Source organism: Phalacrocorax carbo, chromosome 6 (assembly GCF_963921805.1).
Source record: "Phalacrocorax carbo chromosome 6, bPhaCar2.1, whole genome shotgun sequence".
In the NCBI taxonomy this organism is placed as follows: Eukaryota; Metazoa; Chordata; class Aves; order Suliformes; family Phalacrocoracidae; genus Phalacrocorax; species Phalacrocorax carbo.
In genome coordinates, this window is record NC_087518.1 from 38,185,159 (window position 1) to 38,210,392 (window position 25,234).

The following is a 25,234-nucleotide window of genomic DNA, read 5'->3' on the forward strand; positions in this document are numbered from 1 at the left end:
CTTTTGTAATCTACTGTATAATAGGCATTTGTTACTGAATTGTTGAGTACGATCTCAGTGCATGCAGTGAGGGAAAATGTGTTTGCTGTACCTTGCATCAACTCCAGGAAAGGGACCACAGTCCTCTGGCACTGTCATGGTAAAGAATTTCATTGAGCTATCTAATGAGGCACTGAACATTATAGAAAACAGAATTAGAGTGATCCTATCCATTTGTTGTGGATTACTGTCATATCTAGAATTGAATCCTTGCAGAAAGATTCAGAAATATGTCCAGGGTTTTCATTTAATCAGCAGTCACTTCACTTGAGGATGCATCATTTTATGAAGGCCTTGTTGCCACTATAAGGGTTTTGTTGACTGATGGTTAGACTTTCTCTTTCTCTCAACAGAAATATCAAGAAGCATCTATAGCATAGAAGGGACTCAGTGGATGTATGCAATAGAAAAATTAATATTAAGAGAAAGAATGACTGTTAAATCCAGTCCTTTGAAAAGTTAAGTCTTGTTTAGCGTCTCAGTAGAAAGAGATGGCTGAAAATAATCTATTTTGTTTGAATTGAGGAAGCTGAGCATTACTGCAGCAACTTAAGAAAAAACCCTCTTAACTTCCTGGAAACTGAAAGAATTTTTTTTTTTGAAGAAGTAATTGTCTCTGACATCACTAAACTGCATAGGGACTTTGCGAGTGGTTAGTTTGGGGTAACAGAGGAAGCAACTCCTTCACAGATAAGCAGGCAGTGCAATGTATGTGCCTAGTTATTCTCCTTTTTGGTTCAAGTTGGGCTGAGAAATTCTTTTGCAGTCAGATAACACTTATTTTGCTTTCCAGAGAGAGACACATGCTGTTTCATAAGGATACGCCTGATTTCCAGAAATAAACATGTGTTTGTGGCTTAAACTCTTAGCATTTGGCGTTGCAATTCTGAGACAGGATGCTTTTATCAAAGGTAGGTAGCAACTGATATTTCTTTCTATCATTTTGATCCCTTAATGTCCTCTGTAGAATAAAACAAATTAAAAGATTCGCAAAGTGGAGGAAGAACGTCTTTGTCAGAAACCAGAATATAATTGTATGCTATGGTGTCAGAACGTAGATCAGGAAGATTGATGCATGATGTACAAGGCTAAAATGTCTTCCGCGTGTAATACGTGAGAGTTATATGAACCATGAAAAAAACCCATATTTGTAGTTTTATTTAAAAAAGAATACATTTAGATCTCTTATGTGAACCTGTTCAATACAGTTTTTATGTTTGTATCTCATGATGCAGTACATTGTTTTCTGTGTTTAAATCCTTCAAGAAAAAGATCTTCCCATCCATTTTAGCCACTCCCCGATCTCAGAATCTGCTTACAGTTCCTCAAATTTTGATTTTTACTGCAGTGGGGTTAGTAAAAAAATCTAAACATTGTAAGTTAATCTCTGCAGTTTGGAAATTACTTATTTTATATTAATTTTATAAAATATGTTTTCTTAATTTATTTAATATAAATTACTTCTTAAAAAGCCTTCAGAATTTTTATTGTCGAATTACCCCACTGCAGGTGAATTTGTCGCTTGACTGTTTTTTTTAAATTTTATGAGAAAGATAGAGCCCAAAAGGTTGATCTCGCAAAACATGCTAGATGTGACAGATAATGTGAGTAGAAAGGAAAGCAATTAATTTTGATGTAATACTTTATATAAAGACAAAAATGGATCTGTGTTAGAAAATATTTTCTTGAGAAGAACATGTAGCATTCTATGTGTATGTACCTTCCATCAGTTTAGCTAGTTAATGTAATTTGGGGTAGTTGACGGCGGACACAAAAGCTTTTCTCTGAAGTGATGTTCATCTTAAAAAGTGGCTTCAAACATATAGTCTGAAATGGCAGCAAATTATACATGGGGCTGAAACCTCTTTTCACGTACATTGAATTTATGCATGATTCGGTCATTGTGTCACTATAGAAACTCTAGGTTTATACTGATGTAAGTAAGAAAATGATCTGTCTAGTTGATAACCAGCTAAGAAGAGCAGTTGAAGCCTGAGCATTAGTTCCCTTGTACTTCGAAGTCTCTGAAGAGAGGCAGCACTGAATAAATCTGGTTGGTAGCTGTTGTACAGTATAAGAAAACAAGTGAATGCTGTACTGTAGAGGAAAAGAACAAAATTTCTTGCTCTTCCTGTCCCTCCTTTTTTTTTTTGTGGTCTTTTTTTGTTTTTGTTAAATCTGCTGTCCTACTTTCCATTTTATAAGTCTTTCTGAGACTTCCCACTGCTTTCTTTTCTCCAGAAAGGGCAGGTTACTGTCTGCTCTCTCAGCCACCTCCACAGTCAGTCGATGTGTAAGCTAACAGAGAGGGCTGGAAGACAGAAAGAGGGGTAGCAGTATTTTATTTCAAGTAATAGTTATTTTCTCTCTGTCCACACACAGTAGTCTAGCTCGAGCCAGTTACTCTCTACATAGTTCTACTAAACAGAAGAGTCTCAAAGAAATGATAAGTTCTAATTCCTCTCTAGTACACTTAAAGCAATTAATGGTTTCATGCTGTAGTATCAAGTACACAACCTCACAGACCTTGTTTTTACCATGTAGTTTGGCACAAAGATTGATTCTCCTGTCAGGGTGACAGAACCATTATACTTTATCTTTGCTGTGTAGATTGCTCTGCCTCATAGCTATGGGCAACCAGGCAGTCTTCTAGGGAGGCGTTTGTTAATGGAGGAGCGACGTTCAGAAAAGGTGGTGTAGGCTTTGGGTTTATGGCAAGAACAATTTTTGGGCTCTTGTTAGGAAGTGTTGGGTAAGCTTTTGGACTTGTTTTGTCATTACTATTATTATTTTTCTCCAAGAGCCTACTGTATCTAGTGATTTTGAAGACCTAGCGGAAGAAATTTTAAGGTTGTCTAACTTCCACTGCAAGTGCAGACATCCTATAAAATATCTCTAATTTGCTGTAATCACCAAGCCACTTTCAAGAGCATCAAACTACATTAAAATGAAAAAACCCATTAGGACTATCTAGAGCCTGCACAAAGGCCTTTTCGCTATGTAAAGCCCCCAAATAAAAGGCATGTATGCAGCTGGTTATCTTGGTAAGAAATAGACGAGTAACGGTATTCGTGGATGTACCCATACATACCAATACATGGTACCAATGAATACCAAACGTGGAGTTCAATCTGTCCTTGTAAACATTTGCACTGCTGAAACATCCCATTAAATGAATCAGTGTTTTGTGCGCTATTTGTTAGTCTTTTATCTCTACTTACATGGAATAGCTAGCTTTACTAAAATCTTTAGTTGCCAGATGTGTGCTTCTCAAAATCTTTAAGTGTAAAAATTGATAACATAACATCTTCTAATGCCTAGGCAGAGTTCCCCATCAAATAAGTTATGCTGTTGTACCTGATAAAAATGCATCAATGCCTGTTTATAAAAAAAAAAAAACACAAACGCAAAACCCCAAAAAAACAGCCCCAAAAATAACCCAATAAAAAACCCCCAACTTCAACAATCCCCTCCAAAACAAAAAACAATCAAACAAATAAAAAAACCAACCAAAACCAACCCAACAGGAAAAAACCCCTTTGCTTCCATCTAGAAAAAAGAAAAAGAAATGCTTGCAGGATAAGCACTTTTTTTTTTCATTAGGTCATTAATTCAGGTTCCTCCCACACCCTCCACAAAAGGATTCGCAATTTGACAGCTTTCAAAAGCCTTCACCCACTTCTGAGCCACTTCCTTTATTTCAGGAAACTAAATAATTACTTGGTAGTTTTGGGTGTGGCTTTTATTTTCCAAGTTGAAAGTACCAAGCTTTGGCAGGCACCTGAAATCTGGGGCCTTGAAGTCTCCATGCCCAACAGCTGTGGAGGTTTCCACCTGGAAGTGTTATGTTTTCTTCCCACAGACATCAGCATCAGTATAGCTCCTCCTGTAGCTTTGACTTTCTGTGAAAAGTTTTTTCACAGATTGGTCTATCCCTTTGGAAAGAGTGGCAGACCTAATCTTTAAGTAGCAGAACTTAGTAATATTGGCTCATTTTATGTGTAGGGTAAAGAATACGGGGAATTGCTCTGGCAGGAGGATAGGTAAAACAAAGTGAAGTGAAGGCTTTAGAGCACTGCCTCTGATGTTTTCCTCTTATGGATGCCCGACTGCAGCTTCTGTTTAGGACTGTATCATAGTATCTTTTTTTTTAGTGGTGCTTTCTGAAATACATACCCCAGAGTCCTGCACTCAAGGACCTCTTAATAATTTGAAATGAATTATATGCTTTTCATATCTTGCGCAGTTCCAAGACTTTATTCAAAATTAACTGAGAGCTTGCGTATGCACAGGGGTGCAGGCAGTCCTGCTCAATTCCTGGGCTGGCTAGACACAAACTTCCAGTTCTAAACTGGTTCAGCTTCATTACAGTGTTGTACCTAAACCACCAGCAGGACAAATATTAATCAGAGCACAGCAGCACACTAGCATAGCTACAGGGTTTCTGGACTAGAATTAGATACTTGATTTGGACCAAACATGTAATTTTCTTTATCCGTTCACCTAGACCTGCACAAACATAACAAGCAGATGGCTGGGTTGTTAGTATGATATGTTGATTATAACTGCAGATAGGGCAAAAGACATTGATCCTGGACTAATGGGTCTTTCTTACATAGTATGGAAGACATTTGCTAGTGATTCTGTATTCACTCACATCAGTATATTGACATACTGAGAATGTTTTACCAGAATAGACTTAAAGCCACGAAATTGCCATGCAGAGACCAGTTCTAGAGAAAATCCAGGACTTGGTGGCATGGTGTGTTGGAACGACTTCATTTAGTTTTAATTTGGTGAACTTACATTTATATATTTAGGCTCTGAAGAATAAATTAACAGTGAGTGGCTTAGAAACTTTGCATATATAATGAGATAAGGCAGGAGAAGTGGGGTGAGGAAATAGGATGAAGTGGCTTTTCAAAATATTCCTAGTATCAGGAATCAAGCTCTGTTTTTCTGACTTCCATGATCTATCTACAGAACTGCCTGCTTCCCTGGGATCATGTGTATGCATTAAACAAGGAGGCAGTTTCCACACTGAAATTGTGAATGCATTGTATATAGTGAATGCATTGTATATAGTGCATGAAAATTATCCTGTTTTCTTTTCCTGTGCAGCTGCATTGTGGTATATGCGGTACCATGCTGGGAGCAAGGAAAGGAGAACAGCAGGCTATGAAAATATTCTGTCCTCTGTTTATATTCTTGATCTAGTTTTAAGAGTTAATATTCATATGCATACATCTGGCCCACCAGGAATGCAGAGAAAATTAGCCCACAATGAACTCTGCTGTCATGGCTTGACTTCTCTTCGTACTCATTCAACTACCTCATTTAGAGTTAGCTTGAGTGTCTCTGCATTACCCCATATTTTGCAGCACAGACTTGCCCTGAGTCTTGCCACTGTCACTCCCCTTCTTTTGAGTGGCTGTTCCTCTTATGCTGCCAGCCCTGAGGGTGAGAACCACAGGGGAGCTCAGCACAGGGGTGGCTGCAGAGATGGCACCTGAGACAGCAGATGAGCAGGAAGGTGTCATGTGCTGTGCAAGGCTTGCTAGCATGAGTTCAGCTCTTTGTGCTTTACAGGAATGTAACAGCTTAAATAGGGCTGGACTGGATGTCTGTGCCCTGCTCAAGACAGACATGCCCTTTGAGCTGGCTGCTGGGGCTGTGACTGCCAGCCCTGCCTGGGAGACAGCGATTGTCCCTGAGCTCTGCTGCTTTCTGCATCATGCGGACATGTCTGTTGTTCACATTTCATCGTCTTTAATTGTATGTAACTAGGAATCAAGCCGTTATTTCTTTCAGGAAAACTTATGGACTACAGATCATCCAAAACGTTTAGGGGGAAATAGTTTACTCTCTTCAAAGGTCAGTTTGGGCCCTGAAGCACTTCTGTGCAAAAAATGCTAAAAAGGTTTAAAGTGGCAAAAATGACTTCCTCTGGTAAACATCAAGATTAAAATAACAGATACAGTTGCGAAAGCTGGTTTTTTTTCCCCAGCAACTTTACTGTCTCTCAGATTGTTGTACTGTGTGTCCTGATATATTTCCAGGCTATCTATACACTTGCAAACAGATCTTGTTCGCCAGTGTTTCAGTAACTGTTACAGCATTTTATATATTTCCAGGCTTCCTTCCCTTTCAAGTAAAGCAGTTTGGGGCCTTCAGTACCAGGATTTTAGAAACTAGCCAAGCACACTTCAGTGCTAGTTTATATTATCCATAGTGTTGTACAGCTAACAGGATCCACTTCTTTTCTTTTCTTTTATACCACTACTTCACAGTACTGTTCTTCCAGTTATTCCATCTGTGTCAGTGCCTCCTCAGCTAGCCTGCTTGCTTAGGTTTCTATTCTCTAGTTTCAAAGACTTCTCTTACAATCTGTCTGTTCTTCACTCATAATCCCACCACCCTGCACAGAGCTCTGGAGGCATCTTTTGTTGTACATGAATGACTTCTTTGTTGTTGTTGCAAAAACGTGGACTCCATGGAGCAATATTTTTAATTGCCTTTTGAAATACAATCTTTTCCTGACAAAAAGCAGAAATAATCAAACTAGCTGTCTAACAGAAAAATGAAGCCATACAACGAAACTTTCTGTACAACATATAAGGAAATAGCAGTTTGTTAAACGAAGCATATATGTCCTATATGAGCTGAAGGATTTTACACTCAGGGAAATGTAATACAATACAGAGACTCAGCTGAGACAGTACAAAAATATATGGCTAGTAAAGCCTTTCCAGGTAATCATATATGTTGCAGAAGCTGTGTATGGAATATTTAAGATAGTATTAGTCCCTGAACTGTTTCTGGATACTTGTGCGTTAAGACACATATAGGTGGAAAAAAGGGTAGGATAAATGGTAGAGCATAGTCAAGGTTCTAGAATAAGATATGAGAGACAGAAGTCAGCTGCAGTCTAGGCAGTCTCAGAAACTCATGGTGTGAAGTGTTAAGTCATTTTCATTTCTCCAGATCTCGGTTTCATCATCTGATAAGTTGAAGGTAGTAACACTTACCTTGTTGCAAAATGTAGTCATAATTCCTTAAATATTCTGAGGGATGCTTGACTCTTGCAACCTGTAAACTGCCACAAATTAATCTGAAGAAACTGAGTTTGCATTAAAGTATTTTGAATAGTGTATCTGAGCAAAGAAAATGAAAGTATGAAACAAATGACTTGTGCATAAGTTTCTACCTTGTTCTCAGTCCTAAAGCACAGGTGGTGTCAATGGGGAGCCGATACTTTTGTGCTGAGTAAGAACAACCCATACTGTGCTTAATTTCATTAATTCTCTAAAACATGATCACATCATCTGTAGTCTCCATTTTAACCAATGTTGAGTGAAATAACTGAGGTTGGTCAACGAGTCCTTATAAGACACAAGAACAGGACTGCCAGATTTTTACTTCCTGTGTCTGCAGATGAGACGAGAAGGTGTGCTAAATGGACCATAGCTGCAAAAGGCTTCAGTTACAAAGCATCCTCCACACTTGGGGGTAAATACAATAGCGAGCCTGTCTAGTAAATTAGGTGTTTTAGGAGTCTCAGTGGTAGCATTTATAAACATAAACCAACTGTTCTAGAGAAATGCAGGCCAAGCTGACTCTCGTCAGCCTATGATTTAAAATTATATGCTTGCATAGTTGAGGAAAGGTGACCAATGTTGCTACTGCAGCAGTTTAGTTAATCTTCTGGAGGTTGACCTATATAGAAAATGAATGCAGAGTCACATGTATATACACCTTAGAGGAATACTTTAGTTTTAGTGAGTTATGGATAGAGTATCTGGAGGATTTCTTTATTCATATCACTCTTTCTTGGACGAACCTAAATGATAATGAAACATATTTTTAAAATTATGTGTAAGTTTTTTCTACATGATCCCTGATGACAGTGAGAGATTGTCTGGGTCTCTTGTAAGCAATCTACAACTTTCCTCATCCCCAAATAATACATGTGAATGTGCATGCCTGTGTCATGTACCTGTGTGTGTGAGTAGAAGTATAACATTTGATACCTGAGACTGCCCAATAAGTACATGAAAATACTTGGCCTTGTTTGCAGTTTCATTAATGCTTCTGTGCTCATCTGTGCTACCTCAACAGAAATGAAAGACTTTTCTACATCCTGTACACACCTGCAGTCTAGTGTGTTAGTCTGAAGTATGAAATGTGGTTGAGGTTTGAGGGAAAGATGTGAAACAGCAGTAAGAAATATGCTTTAGTACAACTTAGTAGCATTTCTGATTTTGCTGTCCTAGTCTGCTAATCAAATGACTTAGAAATAAACATTTCTGAGGGCAACCCAATACACTCGCTCTCACTCTCAGAAAATGTAAGGAATAATAACAACTTAAGCCAGTGTTAATTTACATACTAACAGTTTAGAAGGTTTACATTGGAATAGTGCTGAATACAAGGGAGGCAGCTCAAGGAAACAATCTGAGATCTATAGAGTTATTTATCCTTGGTATTAATGTATCAAAGTTTTGTAATACTTAAAGGTTTTGTAATACTTGGAGGTGAAACTTTCATAAAATCCAGTAATGTTTGGCCTTCTGATTTTAGCACTTTATATTTTCTGAATATTGGCCAGTTTGGCCATGAAGATTTAAAAGTGATAAAACAGATAATTTTGAATATGTAGTAAGATAGTATTTATAGAGGCGTGCCATTTATTGAAATCTAGCCTACAGATGCCTTTTGAATTAACACAGCGTGTATTAAGTTTGTTAGAAATCATAGAAGAGTTCAGGAGAAAAGGTCCCACAAAAATTCCAAGATTTGAGGATCAGATTATTCCAAAACCTAATAAAAAAATGGCAGCTGCATTTGTCTTCCTGCTGTGATTAAAGCTAGGCTTAAGGGCCTGCTAAGATGCAGTTTTGCACCACCCTGAGTAAACAGACAGGTGTTTGGTGCTGTAGCCAGTCTAAGTCCTTGAGCTAATGTTGGGAAGAGAGGCATTTATAATGTGGAAGTTGATTCTGCTCCAGACGTGTCAACAAGTGTGTCGTCATTGCAGGAGTGTGCCTTAAACAGCAAGTGAAGGCTTGCTTGCATACCACAGCTTCTAAAAAACACACTTCACTGAGCAACGAAGACCTTTTAATCACACCAAGCATGTCAGATATGCCATTTTCAGCTGCTCTCTCTGCAGTTGATGCCGTTTCTCTTTGCAATAGAATTGCTGTTCACCTAAGCCTCACCTCAGTGGTGACGTCAGTGGAAAGTCTGAAGAGGCTTCCAAGTGTCTTACAGGATTTATTTTATCTTTGTGGTTTTTCACTGTGTTTTGTTGAATTTTGTTTGGCTTTATATTAGAACAGGAAAAAGTCCAGTTTTTCCTTTTTTTAACCTACTGGGGGTCTTCAGATTCAAATTTCTTCTTTCCTGTTAGCTGCCCTGAGAAAGCTGTTTGGATGACAAAACAACCCCAGTTTTGACTGTAAGCTCCAAAACACTTGAGAACTGTTTATTCATAGAAGAAACTGATCAGACTTTCAGAATACCTCCATGTGTTTGTCACTGAGATGATGTGAAAAATTGGAGTGTGCAGCTGCAAGTTAATATTTGCTGAAAATTTTTCCTCAAGTTATGAATACTGAACCCTTGGAAAGTAAAGAAGGGCTTGCTCCCGTCTGTGTGTGATGGTCTGACCTGCGTGTACAGTAGGGCTAATGGCCACAGTCATGATCAAGCATTCTTGTTGGGCCAGGTGCTATACAAATGTAGGACAAAATGTGATCTTGTCCGCAAAGGGTTTATGATGTGATTCTGGACAGCATGGATACTTTTTGAAAAGCAATGGTATAAAGCAAGAAAAAAGACAGATAAGGGAAAAAGTAATAGTAGAATTTGTGCCCAGCCAAAGAGCTTGCATAATCCCCCATGCTATTTATTTCTTTCCCTGAGAAAGGGACATACTATAACATCTTATTCAAAGCAGAATAAAACTGAATAAATTATTCCCTGGATCCAAAATAAATTCTCCTACATAGGTCCGTGTATTGCAGGTCTCACACTCTGCTCTTATAACTTCTTTACGTGACAACAACTGAAGCACATATTTGTGGAAGATAACTCTTAAAGATAAAGCTGCTGCAGATAAAAACTTATGATGCTCCAAAGCTCCTCTCTTGCTATATAGAAACAATTAAAAATTGGGTCACATACAAAGGCACTATATCTATTTGCAATGATTATTTTCTCTAGCTGTTTGATCCTTTTATTAACATATTGCGTTCTCTCACCAGTGAGTGAAATATGGTAAACAAACAACAGAACGTGTAGATGACGTGTTACAAACACACACATGCATTCACCATCTTGTATGGGAGAGCATATAATCTCACCCCTCTGACTCTCAATTCTTGTAGCAGATACTCTATCTGCGGGAGATGAGCTAACATGAACAGCATTTGTATATGAAAGGGAGGGACCACATTCTATTCTGTTCAGTTCAGAGAAATTTATGTTCTGTTCAGCATTCTCATATCTAAGTGCTCATAAATAGTAATAGAAATAATAAATTAATTTTCACCTGTAATTGGCCTAACAGATTTATTTAGACTGAAAAAAAAATAAAATCACAATATAACTCTTTCCTCTTGAAAAAAGCAAGGAGAAAGAAATACAGAACTTACGAGTTTTCTGAATATCAGATGGTGAACTCTGTAGACACAAGCTCTGGGAATTGCCTGCATTTAATTCAAATGTGACCTGGATCCATATTACAGTATACAATACTCTTTTGAAATATTTATTGAACTCTACAGAGGTGGTCTGTGGGTTTTGTTTGGTGGTTGTTTGTTTTTGTGGTTTTTTTTTGTTTTTTTTTTTTTTGTGTGTGTGTGTAATTGGTTGTAATTCATTTGCTGAGTTCAGGGTCATAAGGACTTTTGGGTTCTAGATGGCTGCAAGTTTGAGTGAAAAGGTTTTGTTGTGAAATGCTAAGGGTTTGAAATAGCAGTGTTTGCTATTACAGTAGTTGATCATAAGATACATCTGTGAGAAAGTCTTGAATTAAGCTGATTTATTGTGTAATAACTGTTTAATGATATTGTCTTTCCATAAAATCTGAGCTCTATCTGTTATGTCAGGTTGTCCTTGTGGCAATGAACAACCACAGGTAGCAGGAAACAGGTACATAATTGTACATCCTTTTTCTAAAAAAAAATTACTTAAAATATTTATGGTAGTCATTGAAAAGTCTTTGAAATGATTGATTGAGTGATAAATCTTCTACTTGATAGCTGATGTCAGATCTTTACAGTGTTAGTGGATGCAATCAGCATCTTTTTAGTGGAATTTTCTGTCGTTATAAGAATTAATGTTTAGAAAGAAGTTCTGATCAGATATGAAGCCAAACGAGGGGAGATCAGTGTTGTGGGACAAGGAGTCAGGATGTGATGGTACAGCTATTCCTACCACAAAGCATCAGAGGAAGGATGATGGAACTGTTTTAAGAAAAGAGGTTGGATGCTGGGACTGAGATGGTATTGGGGACAGAGCAGCTGAAAGGAGTGGGAGAGAGAAATACACAAAAAACTGATAGCCTCTACTTCATACTACAAAGCCTGAGATGATAGCAGCCAAAATCCCTGAGTTTCACCACTCCTGTGCTGTCGGCAAATATCTGCAAAACTCATTGATGAAAGTCTTCTAGCACTGTCCCACACAGAAGATGAAAATATCCTAATGCTATCAGTACTCCCTTAACCCCAAGGGGTGGAACTGAGCTATGAGATATACATGTCCCAGTCCTGCTCATAAAGCCTGAGGAGAGCAGCATTGTGCCCTTTCATAGTTTCTGACTTTTTTTTTTGAAGGTGGAATATGTTTTTAAAGACTAAGAAATCACATGTTCAGGGTGACATGAAGGTTATGAAGCTAAGTACCCAGTTTTTAGGAGGTAACTTTGTCTCTATATGGGAGTTTTTACTGTCACATACCATTTTTCCACTACAGGATTCTCTTCTCTGTGTAGAGAATAAAAATATATATTAAGTGTATTATTATATCTGTGTTGGTCAATGTATAGTTCAGGCTGTATTTACAGAATTACTATTCAAAACACTGCATCTAGAAATATTAGTTTCTTTTTAAGGTTTTTGATGATGGTGCTCGTCTTCTGTAGCTAAGTGCTATGCACATATGGATTTTCATTTTTGTGATGACAAAATGATCCAAAGAGAAAATCAATCTATTGATTCAGAAAGCTTAATCTGAGACAAGCACAATTGTCTTTAAAACACCCCTTACATCAGTTAATTTCAGTTAATCAGTTTTGAATGGTCACCACTTCAGCGAATCAGATTGGTATAATTAAGATAAGAACCATTTAAATGCAGACCAATTATTAATGACTGCTGTATGGTAAATGAGTAGAAGTATATTTTGTAACATGATACAAGAATTCTGTGACAAGAGCTGGAATATTATCCTATTACCTAATCCAGCTTTTTACTACATAGCTACGAAATCTCTTTTCTTATTTGTGGTCCCCCGCCTCACTAACTCCATGGCTTATGCACTGAATTAGCTCTACAGGCAAAAGGTATCTTCATCGTGTGCTCTGGAGTATTTCTGTGCTGTCTGTAATCACAGAATGAAAGACCTTCGTGAAAAGAAAAGAACTAGGGCTTTGCACTGGCAATACAAAAACAGACATTTGCCAACTCTTGAACTTTTGCTCCCGAGACAATGTCTTTTGGAACAGCTTATGTGTGTACAATTTTGTTACAAAAGAGTCAATGTATATTGTGAAAAACACATGTATCTGTGACTTTCCAGGGTGTAATTCTGTGCTGAAGTTCTCCTGACAATGTTGTAAATGAAGCAAATCAAGCTTTTTCATAGCTAGTTTTCCAATATTTGGAACAGAATTTAAGAACTATTACTGAAATGCTGGGGTGTTGTGTTGTGTTGATGTGTTTTATGCTTTTTGGTTGGTTTTTTTTTTTTTGTTCATGTTTTGGACTTTTTTGGGTTGATTTTTTTTTGGGGGGGTGGTTTGTTGGTTTTTTTTGGTTTGTTAGCTTGTTGGGGCTTTTGTTTTGGGTTTTTTTTTTTGTTGGGTTGTTCTTTGTTTTGTTTTTTTGTTAAAACACCTAGTGGGGTCTAGTTAAACATTCAGTTCTTTGCAGTAATGTAGTGCCAAACCTGCCACATTCCTGCATCTCTTGATCAAGGCAACCCATTGGTAGTTGTATTTCCTACTTATTTCTGAGGATTACAATTGTTTCTTTTATTTATGTGCATGAAAGTGACTTGTATCATGTTAGTGTTATCATTATTTTTATATTGCTTTCAGTTAGTAGTATCAAAATGGACATTGCATTTGTTGATTTTATTTATTTGACAAAGGGCTTTAAAAGTTGTTTTATAAAGCATTCCTGCAAAAAGGAGTGAAACATTTTAAAGTCGATGACACATTTAAAGTAGATCACATGAATATTGATAATGTTTACAACAATTTAAACCAGATCTGTGAAATGCGGAATTACAATTTTAGGAACATGCTAAGTTTCAGTTTGGATGAAGGGCAGTGTAATTCCCATTTAATGGAGCATAGAATTGAGATGGAAGTAGGAGGAAGATCCTACTGAAAGAACAATCTTATTGTACCTGTTTTGAGCTGTAGCTTTTATTTTTATATCATGAACACTTGTGAAGTGGATATTGGTAGGAAATTTAAATGCAAAATATTGTATAGAAATATTTGATATCTTTGCTTAGGTGTAAGAGTTGTTTGAGGAGAAAAAAGAAAACTGATTTGTTGCCTATTTTAAGTTTTCTAAGTTAAGATGTCAAGCAAATTTTGTGTTACTGCTGTAATGCCAAGATAAGCATTAAATAATAAAAGAAAATATTTTGGACTCTTTGGGTCATGTTAGGTTCCCTGCAGAACAAACCGATTTTAGTCTTTCTGATAGCCACAGGAACTAGTGCAGAGCTTAGCTCTGCTGACTGGTTAGCTACTATTGACTGATCTGCTGCTTGGTCCCTTGTCTCCTGTCACCAACTCCAAAGCCAGGGAAGACCTGAATTGGGGGCTTAGAGTGGAAGAAGCTGTGGAACCTGGTAAGATTGTAGTCTGAAGCACAGTTATAGTCATGGAAATAATGTCCTTAATTTTCTTAGTGATTATATCTGATTCATTTTCAGGGAGAAACACTAACACCCTTGAACTGATTCATCAAGATAGGTAGCATCTTTGTCTCTAGATGAGTATGGAAAATTACCTGACCTTTGATGGATATTTTGATAAAAGCAGACACATAGGCCTAGGCTGAGTTTCCAGGAAGTGTAGGCAGAACACTATCATTCTTCCACTTATAACAAAGATTAAAGGCAATTCTTAAAGGGGAGGGGGAGGAATTCTTGCTCAGAGAAGTTGCTGAGAATGTCCCTCTTCACTAAAGGGGAAGCATATTGTGCAGAACAAATGCAGAGGGGAAGAAACAATGTCTAGTTAAGAAAAATACATTCTTTTTCCAGTCAGGAAGGCATGTCTTTCATATATTAATAATGGTTAGAGCTGCACTACTGAAATGATTAGTGTCCCTTCAGAAAACTCTTACCTGGAGAAGCTTTCAAACTATGTTTGTGAGAGTTTTGCCTGAGAAAAAATAGCTTGTCTTTAAAATAAATGTTACTAAGATTTTACTAATTTCACTTATTTAAATCTGTGCCTTCAAGAAAGCAAAGACTTATTAACTAGTTTGAATTTGAGCCAACTTCAGTAGGATGAAAGTAATATACATCACTGTCAGGCTAGACACACAAGGCTTGATCCCTTAGCCACCATATAGCCACCATTCAGGATTCCCAAACCGTTAATGGGATGACAGTTCTTTATAGAGTGTGATTTTTTTTTTTTTTTGTATATGTATGTAAGTAGAAATACAATAACTCCTCTTATGTGCCGAAGGATTTAGAATAGATTTCTGCATTCTGGAATGTACCTAACCTTGATTATTTCGTACAAATATGAGTATTTTTGAGATAAACATAATGTCAGTGACCGTCATTTTTATCTTCTACGTGAGACAAAGAAATGTAATTTCCTTAAAAAAACCCATGGAACATTTTTCATTACAATATTACCTTGCAAAATATTTGTGTCATTAGAAGGAAAGTATATATTTGCAGAAACCAGGCCATGTATTTATTTTAGTAAGTGCTGCTCAACATCAGTTATTAAAGGAAATGCAAAAGAAAAGAGCCTTGGACACCTGTTCATCATAGCAAATTGTCACCTTGCAGAGCTGATATAAAATATTTCTGCTTCATAAATGGACTTCAGTGCACCTTCATAAATACCTTGCTGTTTCACAGAGCTCAAAACACTTTAGCAACGAAAAGTCATTATTCCCAGGTTAAATGGAAACAGATCCAGAAAGCTGACTTCTAAAAGGTCACCTGGAAAGTTATTGGACAAAAAGAAATACTCAGGAACTTTTGCTGACTAAGAAGCAAAAAAAGGAGAGGAAATGAAGACACAAGAAGAAGCATTTTTGAATTCAAACTTTGGGGTTGGTTGTTTGGGACAGTTATTTCATAAAGGAAGTCACATATTTTGTAGCAAACTCAAGCATAAAGTCATATTGAACAATGCAAAACAAGAGGACAGTGTAACATTGATTATTGTGTGAAATAAGCCATTAATTTAATGAACCTGTTAGTCAATCAACAAAGTGGTAGGATGCCTGTATATCACCTCAGCTAGTAGCACAAATCCTGGGTTAACCTTCTGCATATTACCTTCTGCTAACACTTACTTGTCACCCTACCAAAGGGTGAACACAAGAACTTAGTCTAATATTCAGCAAAGACTAGTGGAGGAAGACATGAAGGTATTAATCCTTCTTCCTGGGAGAAGATTGCTGTCAGCTTCAAAAGAAAACTTCTGCCTAATTCCAGGCAGGAGCATCAAACTGAAGCATAAATGAAAGTGTGACTTGGACAGTGGGGTAAGATCAAGGGGTGGCACCGTTCAGATGTTCTGGAACATGAACGAGAGTAAATCCAGAGCAGGGTAATAACAAGATGCACTAGTAATTTTGCAGCAGGGGTCAGGACATTTAGCCTTTACATTTAATTTTATGATCTGGAATTATTGTGGTACTGCAGGAGGCAAATGCAAATGAGAATTAACATGATCAAGACTATAATGACAGGTCTTAGTGAGGCAGATTTCTACACAAGTTACCATCCACTCTCCTTGTAAAATAAAATTCAAACCCAAAATCAAAACTGTTCAGCCGTGCTGGTGATGCAGACTCCTAATCTATGTCTTAGGTCAGAGTGACATGTCTCTTTGAGTCCTGTTTCAATCTGGGCACATGTAATAGCTTTTGCACTGGAGGTGGAAGGTGTTGCAGAGTGCGTGTGGTTGCAGTGCTGGTGCAGTCTTAAAGCCAGATGACAAGTCTCACTACAGGAAATGTGATCATTAAGGAAATGAGCTGTCACGAAATTCATTGTAATGCCATATTTCAGAACAAAAAGTACTTTAAAGGTTTTAGCCCCCAAACAAACTCAAAACCAAATCCCTATGACTTCTTATACTGAGACAGGAGATTTCACTCATAATGAAGAATGCTGGGAATGACTGACATTGTGTGATGCTGAGTATTTGAAGCATTGGATGTTGGTTTCTTGTTCGCAGATACCATCTAGAAGCTTCACAGTGCAGTTGCTGGAGGAGAAGCCAGTTTGATCGCAAATAGATCCTAGCTTGGTCTTTCTGCTCATTTTCTTTATGGTACACTCTCTTTTCATATGCCAGCTGTTGTTATAATATCCGAAATACTTTCTGAATTTCAGTTGTTTGATGATTCTTTGCTAAAAATAATTAGATTTAATGTTATTTAAATGTGCAGTGTTTAAAATCTTCCTGTGCGTGTTTTTAATATTGCTTTTGATGCATTTATTAACGTAACGATCAAATTGGTTGCACCAGCCCAGCTCATGCCTTCTTCATAGGTGAAGCCTTGCTATGAGGAAAATAGAGGAAGTCAAAAGATTCCTTAGAGTTTCTCAACTTGGACAGGAGTTGTCTGCATGCTACAGAAAAAGAATAAGGTTTAAACATCACACTGTAGACATTCTCCGGGTCTGGGGGGATTCGAGGGATTCCCTGGAGATGCAAGGGTTGTTCATCTTCTGCAAAACCCAATTCCTGCCACTTTCTGGGCTTGCAAGGCCAGAGGCACTTCAAGGACACATCCAGGTCCTTTGCACTAGTTTTGTACTGTCAGCAGGGTAATAATTAATCAGGATGTACTTTCTGTATTTCTTTATATAAATATACCTTTAAACCAGGGTAGGAACCCTTATTTTCAGTGGCACTTCTGATCTGTCTATCAGGGCAACTTTATTGAAATAAACTGATTTTTTTTTTTGCTCTTCTCTAATTTTTGTAATTCTGTTAAGCAGACAGAAATAATTATTTGTTGGGGGTTTTAATTTAAATTAAACTGTTTATGTTGATAGGAGTCTCTTTCAAAAGCTTAATAATGCAAGCTATGAAATAAAAAAATCCTTAAAAATTATAAGGTAGATAAGAAATATGATGTTATATGCCCAGGTGTAAACATCTTTGACTGGATATCTTCTGCAGGTAGTAATATGCTTTAAGCTTCCCCTTGCAGCCTTGGCCACGGGGACATCCTGGCACATGTTTCTACTCCCTTCCCTCCTGCACATTTAGGTTTCCTTCATGTAGCAACCAGAGTATGGCAGATGGAGGTGCTTCCCCTATGATGTCTGGTATGTTTCCTCTGGACCTGTAATCTTGGAAGCGTTTTCAGGTTTGTTGGTATAGAGATAGTTATCTGTTTCTATTGATGCATTAAGGATGAGATCTGAGGCCACTTGGATGCCTTGTATCATACTGTGTCCAAACCTGTCAGTCAATGTATAATTTTTCCAGTGATGGCATTGCTCTCCTTGCAGTGAGTCACCACTTTTAATCAAAATATGGGCTTAGCTTAATATCATGTTGTAACTGACACCTTTTTATAGAGAATAGATTCTACTTTAAGAAAAGCGCACGTAACAATATGCAGATGCAGTAATTTGATTTTACCTCTGTCAGTTTTAAAGTTGGTCTAAAAAATCCTTTTCCATTTCATTCCCAGTGCATAGTAATCAAGTTTGCATTTGTCTTTTTGAGGACAAGACACACATTCATAGACTCTCACTGCAAATACTGTTAAGTTAGACTGGAAAATGGACTCACAAAGAAACAGAGTTAATTCACTCTGTTGTGTCAAGCTCCTGGTATACCTGACCAAAGGACTCCTTGTACAGTTTAAGGCCTTGGTAGAGATTTACCATGAAGGGCTCCTGTCTTATAACTACATATTTGTAGTTAGTATTATAAAAATTTATGCATTTTTGTTATTAGAAAATGAGAGATGTGAGGATGTGACATAAATGTAATGTCTTACAAATAAATATGCTATCATCTAGGTATAACTTAAACAGAGTAAAAGTTAGATCATGTCTGAAATCCCCAGTGCTATTTCTGCAGAATATGAGCACTAGTGTTCTCTGGGACAAGTGTTGTTTAGAAGTTAGCTCTAGGAGAAAGCATTTTAGAATGAACGGAAAGAAAATGTGAAAAATTAAACTGAAATCCTAGAAGCTGTAAGGAAATTATGTTAACACACTGTGGAACTGTATACCTAAGCCTAAATGGAGAGGGAGCAGTAAAGCCAGAGAAAAAAGTAAAAGCTGGGTTATGAATGTTTGTTTAGGTACTGGATCTGTTCTTCTGAAGCTGGAAATCCATCTGAACTGATGCTAACTAAAGATAATATCAACTGCCATAGGTAAAATTCAAAATAATGGTTACCAAAATGAAGAAGTAATTCAGGAGATAACATAAACTGTAATAAATTAATAAATTATTCCAATGTATGAGAAAAGCTGCGAATAACTTGGTGGGTCTGCTAGATTGTTAAAAAGTAATAGAAGCAATCAAACAGAAGACTAAAGCCACCTTTTTACAAGGTTTTCATGCAGTTGGCCAAGAGAGATTGTGGTTCACTGTTTGAAAGTATGAGGCAATGTTAGAAACCAGGGTTGGCCCCAGTCTCTTAGTGGTGTGGGAAACGAGGTACAGCAGTGTAACAGCACCGGGTGCTTGCTTCTGTGAGTGGTGGAGAAGAGAAGAAATGGGACCCACTGCCTTTTTTTTTTTTTTTTTTTTTTTTTTTTTTTTTTGTAATGCTAGCTTTCCTTTTAGGAGAGGACTCTGCATAAAGCTTGTGAATGTTGTCTCTAGGAACTAAGCTTCAGAGCTGAATGATGTGGGATTCACCCAAAATTTCCTGAAGGACTTATGAATATGAATTTATAATAAAAATAAAAAACTCCCCAAGCACCAGTTGCTATGGTGGAGGTAGTCAGTTTACTACAGTAATCATCCTTTTAAAGGTGGCTCTTTGGGCTTTAGATCAATGAACCTTCAGTAATTAAAGAATACTTGAAATACTATAAAAGGAAAAAAAACACTTTGGATGTTTGTTCTGGGCAAGTCAGAACATTGTAATCTGGGACAATCACTGGATTTTCTGTGTACAGTGTAATACTCATGGAAGGTAAACTATAGAGAGCCTTATTTCTTAGATAATAACTGTGTCATGCTGTGATGTACCATGAGGCTTTTGTAATTGTAGAGGCTGCTTTTGTAGTGCTTTGTAGCTAAAGTAACATGCCAAAAATGAAAGATGGATCATTAGGACAACTATACTTTCTGGTAGTTTAGTTTTGCAAAATTCTGTTTTCAAATGATGTAGGCTGAAGTGTTAATATTTTTGTACATTGCTGCTCTTCACCTTGCCTCGGTGAGGAAGTTTTACTCATTTGTGGGTTGATGGGTAGCCTTGCTGTGGGAACTGGAAGGCGCTTGCTTACAACGCAAGCTGAGAGCTGGTTTGCGAAGTTCAGACCAGTGCTCTGCAAAATGGAGATAAAATTAAGGCACCCACATCCTGTGACACCATATAGTTCTTGCAGGCTGCCATTTTCCAGGAAATTGAAAGAAGTCCATTAGTTCCAAACACTGTTAAAACACCAAAAAGCTTGAAAAGTTATGCTTGATTTCCCCTATACTCTGTACAGTTGAAAGTGTGCCTTGTGAGCTAGATCTTCTGCCGATGCAGCTCAGCCTCTTCCTGGTGGTGTCAGAGGAAGAGTAAAAATTAGCTTTGGCTACTCACTTTGCAGGTGAACATGAGTACATTCCCCTAATCCATAGCTAACACAACTCTTCTTGTACATCTATAATCATTATTTGCTGTGAGTTCCTGTGTCTGTTCTTATCCTGGTTCAAAAATATTAAATATGCAGCCTTAAATTATTAAAGAAGTTCAACTGTGTTCTGTTTCTGGAATATGTATACATTTCAGATGAAATTATAGACTAGGTGGAAATGGACATTTTATTATTATGTTTGGCAGGAATAATGGTAGGAACTTAAATTTTTATTTATCTTTAGCAATAAACTATTAAATGGGGCTGACTGGGTCTATTTTGGAAGTTCCTCTGAAATTAGTAGGTTATAATCTGAAAAGAAACATAAGTTTTCATTAAGCTTGCTTGTTTACCTGAAGTCAACCAGTATTCCCCCAGTGAAATCTGGTCAAGACTAGGAAGATAAACATAGTGCCATGATCACATGACACAGGCTTGCTGGGCAAGCAGATCTAAATCACTGTCTCTGTAGAAGGCTGAACCAATCTCTTTGATCTTGTTGCCTCTGAATCTCAGAATTTCTGATCAAGTTGGCAGAGAGATAGCAAACTGTTAAGGCATCCCAAAACAGGCAACCTAGATGGCAATTCTGAAGAAACTGCATGTTCATAGTGAAACTCTGATGTAAGAATGGGTCAGTATTTAGATTATGGAGACTGGACACATCTTTTAGATGGGGATATTTGTGCTGTGGAGGCATCATCAGAGTCATGGATCCAGTCTCCTGGAGCATGACATAAGCATGATGAAAAGATAATGAACAGAGCCAGGCAGGAAGCGATCAGCTCCTTGAACATGGGACCATTGCAGTTTGGAGGTACGCTGCTGAAACTGCTTCAGATGAAGCAGAGAATCAGGAACTTCTCGTTTTGGGGAAGGGGCGGGGGGGCGGGGGGGGTGGGCAGGGGAGAGGCAAGAAGTAGCCAATCACATAAGGCTTTTGCAATTTCAGGCTTCCCAGCAGAGAGTAGCATTCTCTGGTGCATGTGCAGAAAGCACTGGACCCCTGCGGGACCTGCAGCTAATCCCATACCCCTCTCTTAGCCCATTAATGTATCAGCACTGCACCATAAGCTGTTGTGTCAGCATTAATGCAAAGCCTGGGAAGGAACACATGAAGACATTTTGTTGGCCAAAGTTACTATTAGAGACCAAACACATTTAACAACAGTTTAGTTACTTTTAAGTGTCCAAATAATTCTTCTGCCCCTTCCTAGTGAGGTGGTGGATTGCAGTGGGTTTTATTTACTTTATGTGATATATCTATATCTTTGCCAAACCAGCATATGAACAGTAAGTAAAGCTTCAGGCTGACTAATGGGTAAACACCAACATTGACCTCTCAGTTGTGTCCCCTAACGTCCAAAGGCAGAAACTTAACACTGTGGGAACCCTCCTATGGTTAAGCCACTCAAATCTAAACTGAAGTTGATTTATACTGAAATAGGAGTTTGACCATGTGGCTGATTAACTATAATGACTCATAGCCAAAAAGGATGTGACTACAGGGTACAGTAAAGCAAGACAGAGAGGTCCCTGAACAAGAAGTAATGTAGCTAGCTGCAGAAGCAGGATCTTTACAACCACATTTGGTAGGTTGCACTACAGTGTAGTGTCAAAGCTCTTTAACATTGATGAGGTAAAAGATGACTTTCATTAGCAACTGCCAATAACTTAAAACTGAAAGATAGATCATGCTTGGTGATTAAGCCATTTTAGCATTGTGTACCTTTGCACAAGTAAAAGCACCTGCACTTGTGGCTGGAGAGAAGATGCTCTGGCAAGAGGCCCACATTCCTCCTGTAAAGTAGACCCTTGTTCATATGGAGTAAGCCATGGTCAAATAGATTGTAATTAGTCTAATTTGAAAAGTTCCCCATGATACCAAGCGCAGCGGGATCCCACCCAGCCATCAGCCACTCACCTCTGCAGAGCCAGCTCCTCCTCTGTCGCCCATGGGTGACCCAGCAGTCACCCATGATCAGGGGTTGAACAGAGGGGTTGTAGGAGATGTTAGGGACCTCAGTGCTGTTTCATGCATTCTTTGGAGAATGCTTTTGTAAAAGTTCTATCTTCATTCATCAGAGAACCATATTCCTTTGGGGTGGCTCTCTGCCCCAGACATCTGCCAAAATGAATTAACAGTCTTTAATTCAGTTGTTTTTTATACCATTTGCTGTGGTCCTAGAGGATTGGCATCTCCTCATCTCCTAACAGGAACACGTTATGTCCTGGATAGGGAATTCCATTCCCTGATAACTGTGTTCCTTATTTTCTTGGGAGTTTACCAATCTTTGCAAAGCTTTTCTTTGGCCCTGTCAACCTAAAAAGGCTGATAGTTTCCTGCCTTATCTTTCACTATGCTATTTCAGATTGCTTTACACTGTCATTGCTGCATCGCTGCTGGTCTGTCCTTAATTTCTTTGTGTCTTGGTTATGTAAAGGTACATAAAGAACATATTTTATTTCCAAAAGGAAAGAAAGGCATGGCAATGTTTTAACAATGCACAATGGAATGATTTTGCAGAAGACATTATAATGGGCAGAACTTCATGCATCCTTGACCATGGAATTTCCTACAAAAGAATCTTGTACAGCAAAGTGGAAGTCCAGAAGCTAGAATTTTACTTTTTTTCATAGATTTTTTGAGACTTTCTGGATGTGAGGGTAATCTTGAAGATCAGAATTGAAATACTATCTTAATGTCTAGTTTCTGTTAAAAATTTCTAGACTGAAATTTGAGTCTTCATGTATACTAGTCACAATTGCCTTGTTAATGTTGGACACCATTATAAATTGTCTTTCATAATTTAAGATGAATGAAACTGCCTTGAAATTTTCAGTTTGCAGTATGAAGTGTTATAAAAGCCAAGTTGACACAGAGTGTGGCCATGCATGCCATGGTGCAGTTTTGATCATAGTTCAGTTTATCCAAGTACTCCTAACAGCATACATATCAATGCAGAGCATCCTATGGAAAGCCGGGTGATTCCACAGTGGAGCTGGTCTACATGCATCAAGTTTCAGAGAAAAGGCTTAGGTGTTTTCCTGAGCTAGCAGAGCTGAATGCTGAATTAAGCACTGTCAGTCCCCACTTCCTATTTGTATTTGTTGCTGGGGTGATATTAGGGATCTGTTATATGCTTACACACCGAGCTCTGTAACAGTCCTGATTCAGGATGTCATCTTAATTCAAACTATGGGCTTAATTCCTACTGAAGCCAATGATGATTGTTTGTGCAAAGGTGCTTTCTTGAACACCTACCAGAACTTACTGTCTTTCTTGGTTTGTTCATATTATCGAGTTTACATGGCATATGTATGAAAAGCTGTAGAGTTGCAAAATAATATCTCCAAGTGTCTTATTCTACATAACTGAAAAAATTCTGATATATTCCCTTAGTTAAAAATGAAATTGCAGTTAATTTTACTAGGTCACATGGTCATAAATTAATCAGCGTTTCAACAAAATGTAGTTAAATTGTAGGCCTTGAAAGAATTAAATCTTACCCACATTTGCCCATACTGTGTCTTTCTGCTTCAGCTTTTCCATCTGTCCTCACAGAAGACATTACACATGCTACTTCCAAACTGCTCTATCTATGTGCATGTGTGCATACAAACTGATCAAACTGGGTTTCTGACCTTCAGTTCCAAGTGGGAGTTGTTCTTGGTATTGTCATAAGATGTGTAATGCCACTATATAAATATTTCTTTTTATTAGACATCAGAAATGTTTACAGGTCTACTGAATTTCCTGGCTTGTGCATTGCTGTGCTTATATAAAGAGTGTAAAATTATTTGGAGCATGAAATTGGATGTTCTCTTAGCTTAGGCCTGAGGGCTTTCCCTGGGTCCTTATACTTTGAAAGGTCCATAAAATTCTCTTCCTGAATAAATTCTTGTCTAGCATCTTTATCTAGTATCTTTGATTTTATTTTTCTTTCCCAGACTGCTCGTTTAATATTTTTTAAATAAAATATTATTATAAAAATAAAAAAAAAATATTTATGAAGTGCTAATGAAAATTGCCTGCCTCTTACAAAAGATGGAAACATAGACTGTTTTTTTTGCTGGAATATGGGACACCACAGTCCCTGTGAGCAGAGTGGAGTCCTTCGATTCTAAGCCTTTATTTTCATCTCCTGGAATGTTCAGCATACACTGTCTTTCAGAAAAGAATGATCAGCACAGGATTTAAAGCAAAATCAGGCGAACTGTTTTCCCCTCTTTTTGCTAATGATTATCAGATCGATTGTTGGTTAAAGTTGGGGCTTATATCTCATGTTTGTTATAACGAAAATAGCAAACAGAGAAAGAGAAAAAAAGACACATTTAAAATGCAGGTAACTGCCCAGAGTTGGGCACCAAAATTAATGATCTGATTTTCAAAAGAAAAATAAAGAAGGAAAGGGGATTAAGAAGCCACTTTCACTCAGTTTTTATTGAATTCAGGAGGAGTTATATGCGCTCAGCTCTTTTCTGAAATCTGTTCATCATTGCTTCTGGCATGACATGAAATACAGGTCCCTTCTCGATAGCTCTGGCTCAGCTTCCCTGAAGGGGCAGAGCCCAGGTTTTGCAATCCAGATTTTGAGATAGTGAGAGGTTTTTGTATGTGTTCTAGGAGTTTCTTTGCTGCCCTTTGACTGTTCCTGTTTATGCAATCAGACGGATGTGAGCGTATTTTTTTTACAGCACTTTCAGATCCCTTGTCTGCAAAGTCCATAATTTTTAATGAATTTCCAACTGCAATATGCCAGTTTAGTAGAACAGTGCCATTATCTCCACTTTGCAGTGGAAACTACAGAGGCACAGAGATGGTCGGAAAATGTGCAATGTCTTGGTCACAGTCCCAATTTTCCACATGTTGGCTGAGTACAAGATGGATTTCAGGTTATATATGAACTGT

General features: G+C 37.8%; 1 protein-coding gene across 6 annotated transcripts in view; it reads left to right on the forward strand.

Annotated features, from left to right (window-relative positions):
• The first annotated feature begins 675 nt into the window (after nucleotides 1-675).
• PTPRC (protein tyrosine phosphatase receptor type C) overlaps nucleotides 676-25,234 on the forward strand; it is a 72,673-nt gene continuing 48,114 nt past the window's right edge. For all 6 annotated transcript variants that reach the window (XM_064454768.1, XM_064454769.1, XM_064454771.1 and 3 more), the window contains exons 1-2: nucleotides 676-747; nucleotides 833-950. In XM_064454768.1, coding sequence (XP_064310838.1) covers nucleotides 884-950 — 67 coding nt within the window. In that variant the 5' untranslated portion in view covers nucleotides 676-747; nucleotides 833-883. The remainder of the gene's footprint in view (nucleotides 748-832; nucleotides 951-25,234) is intronic.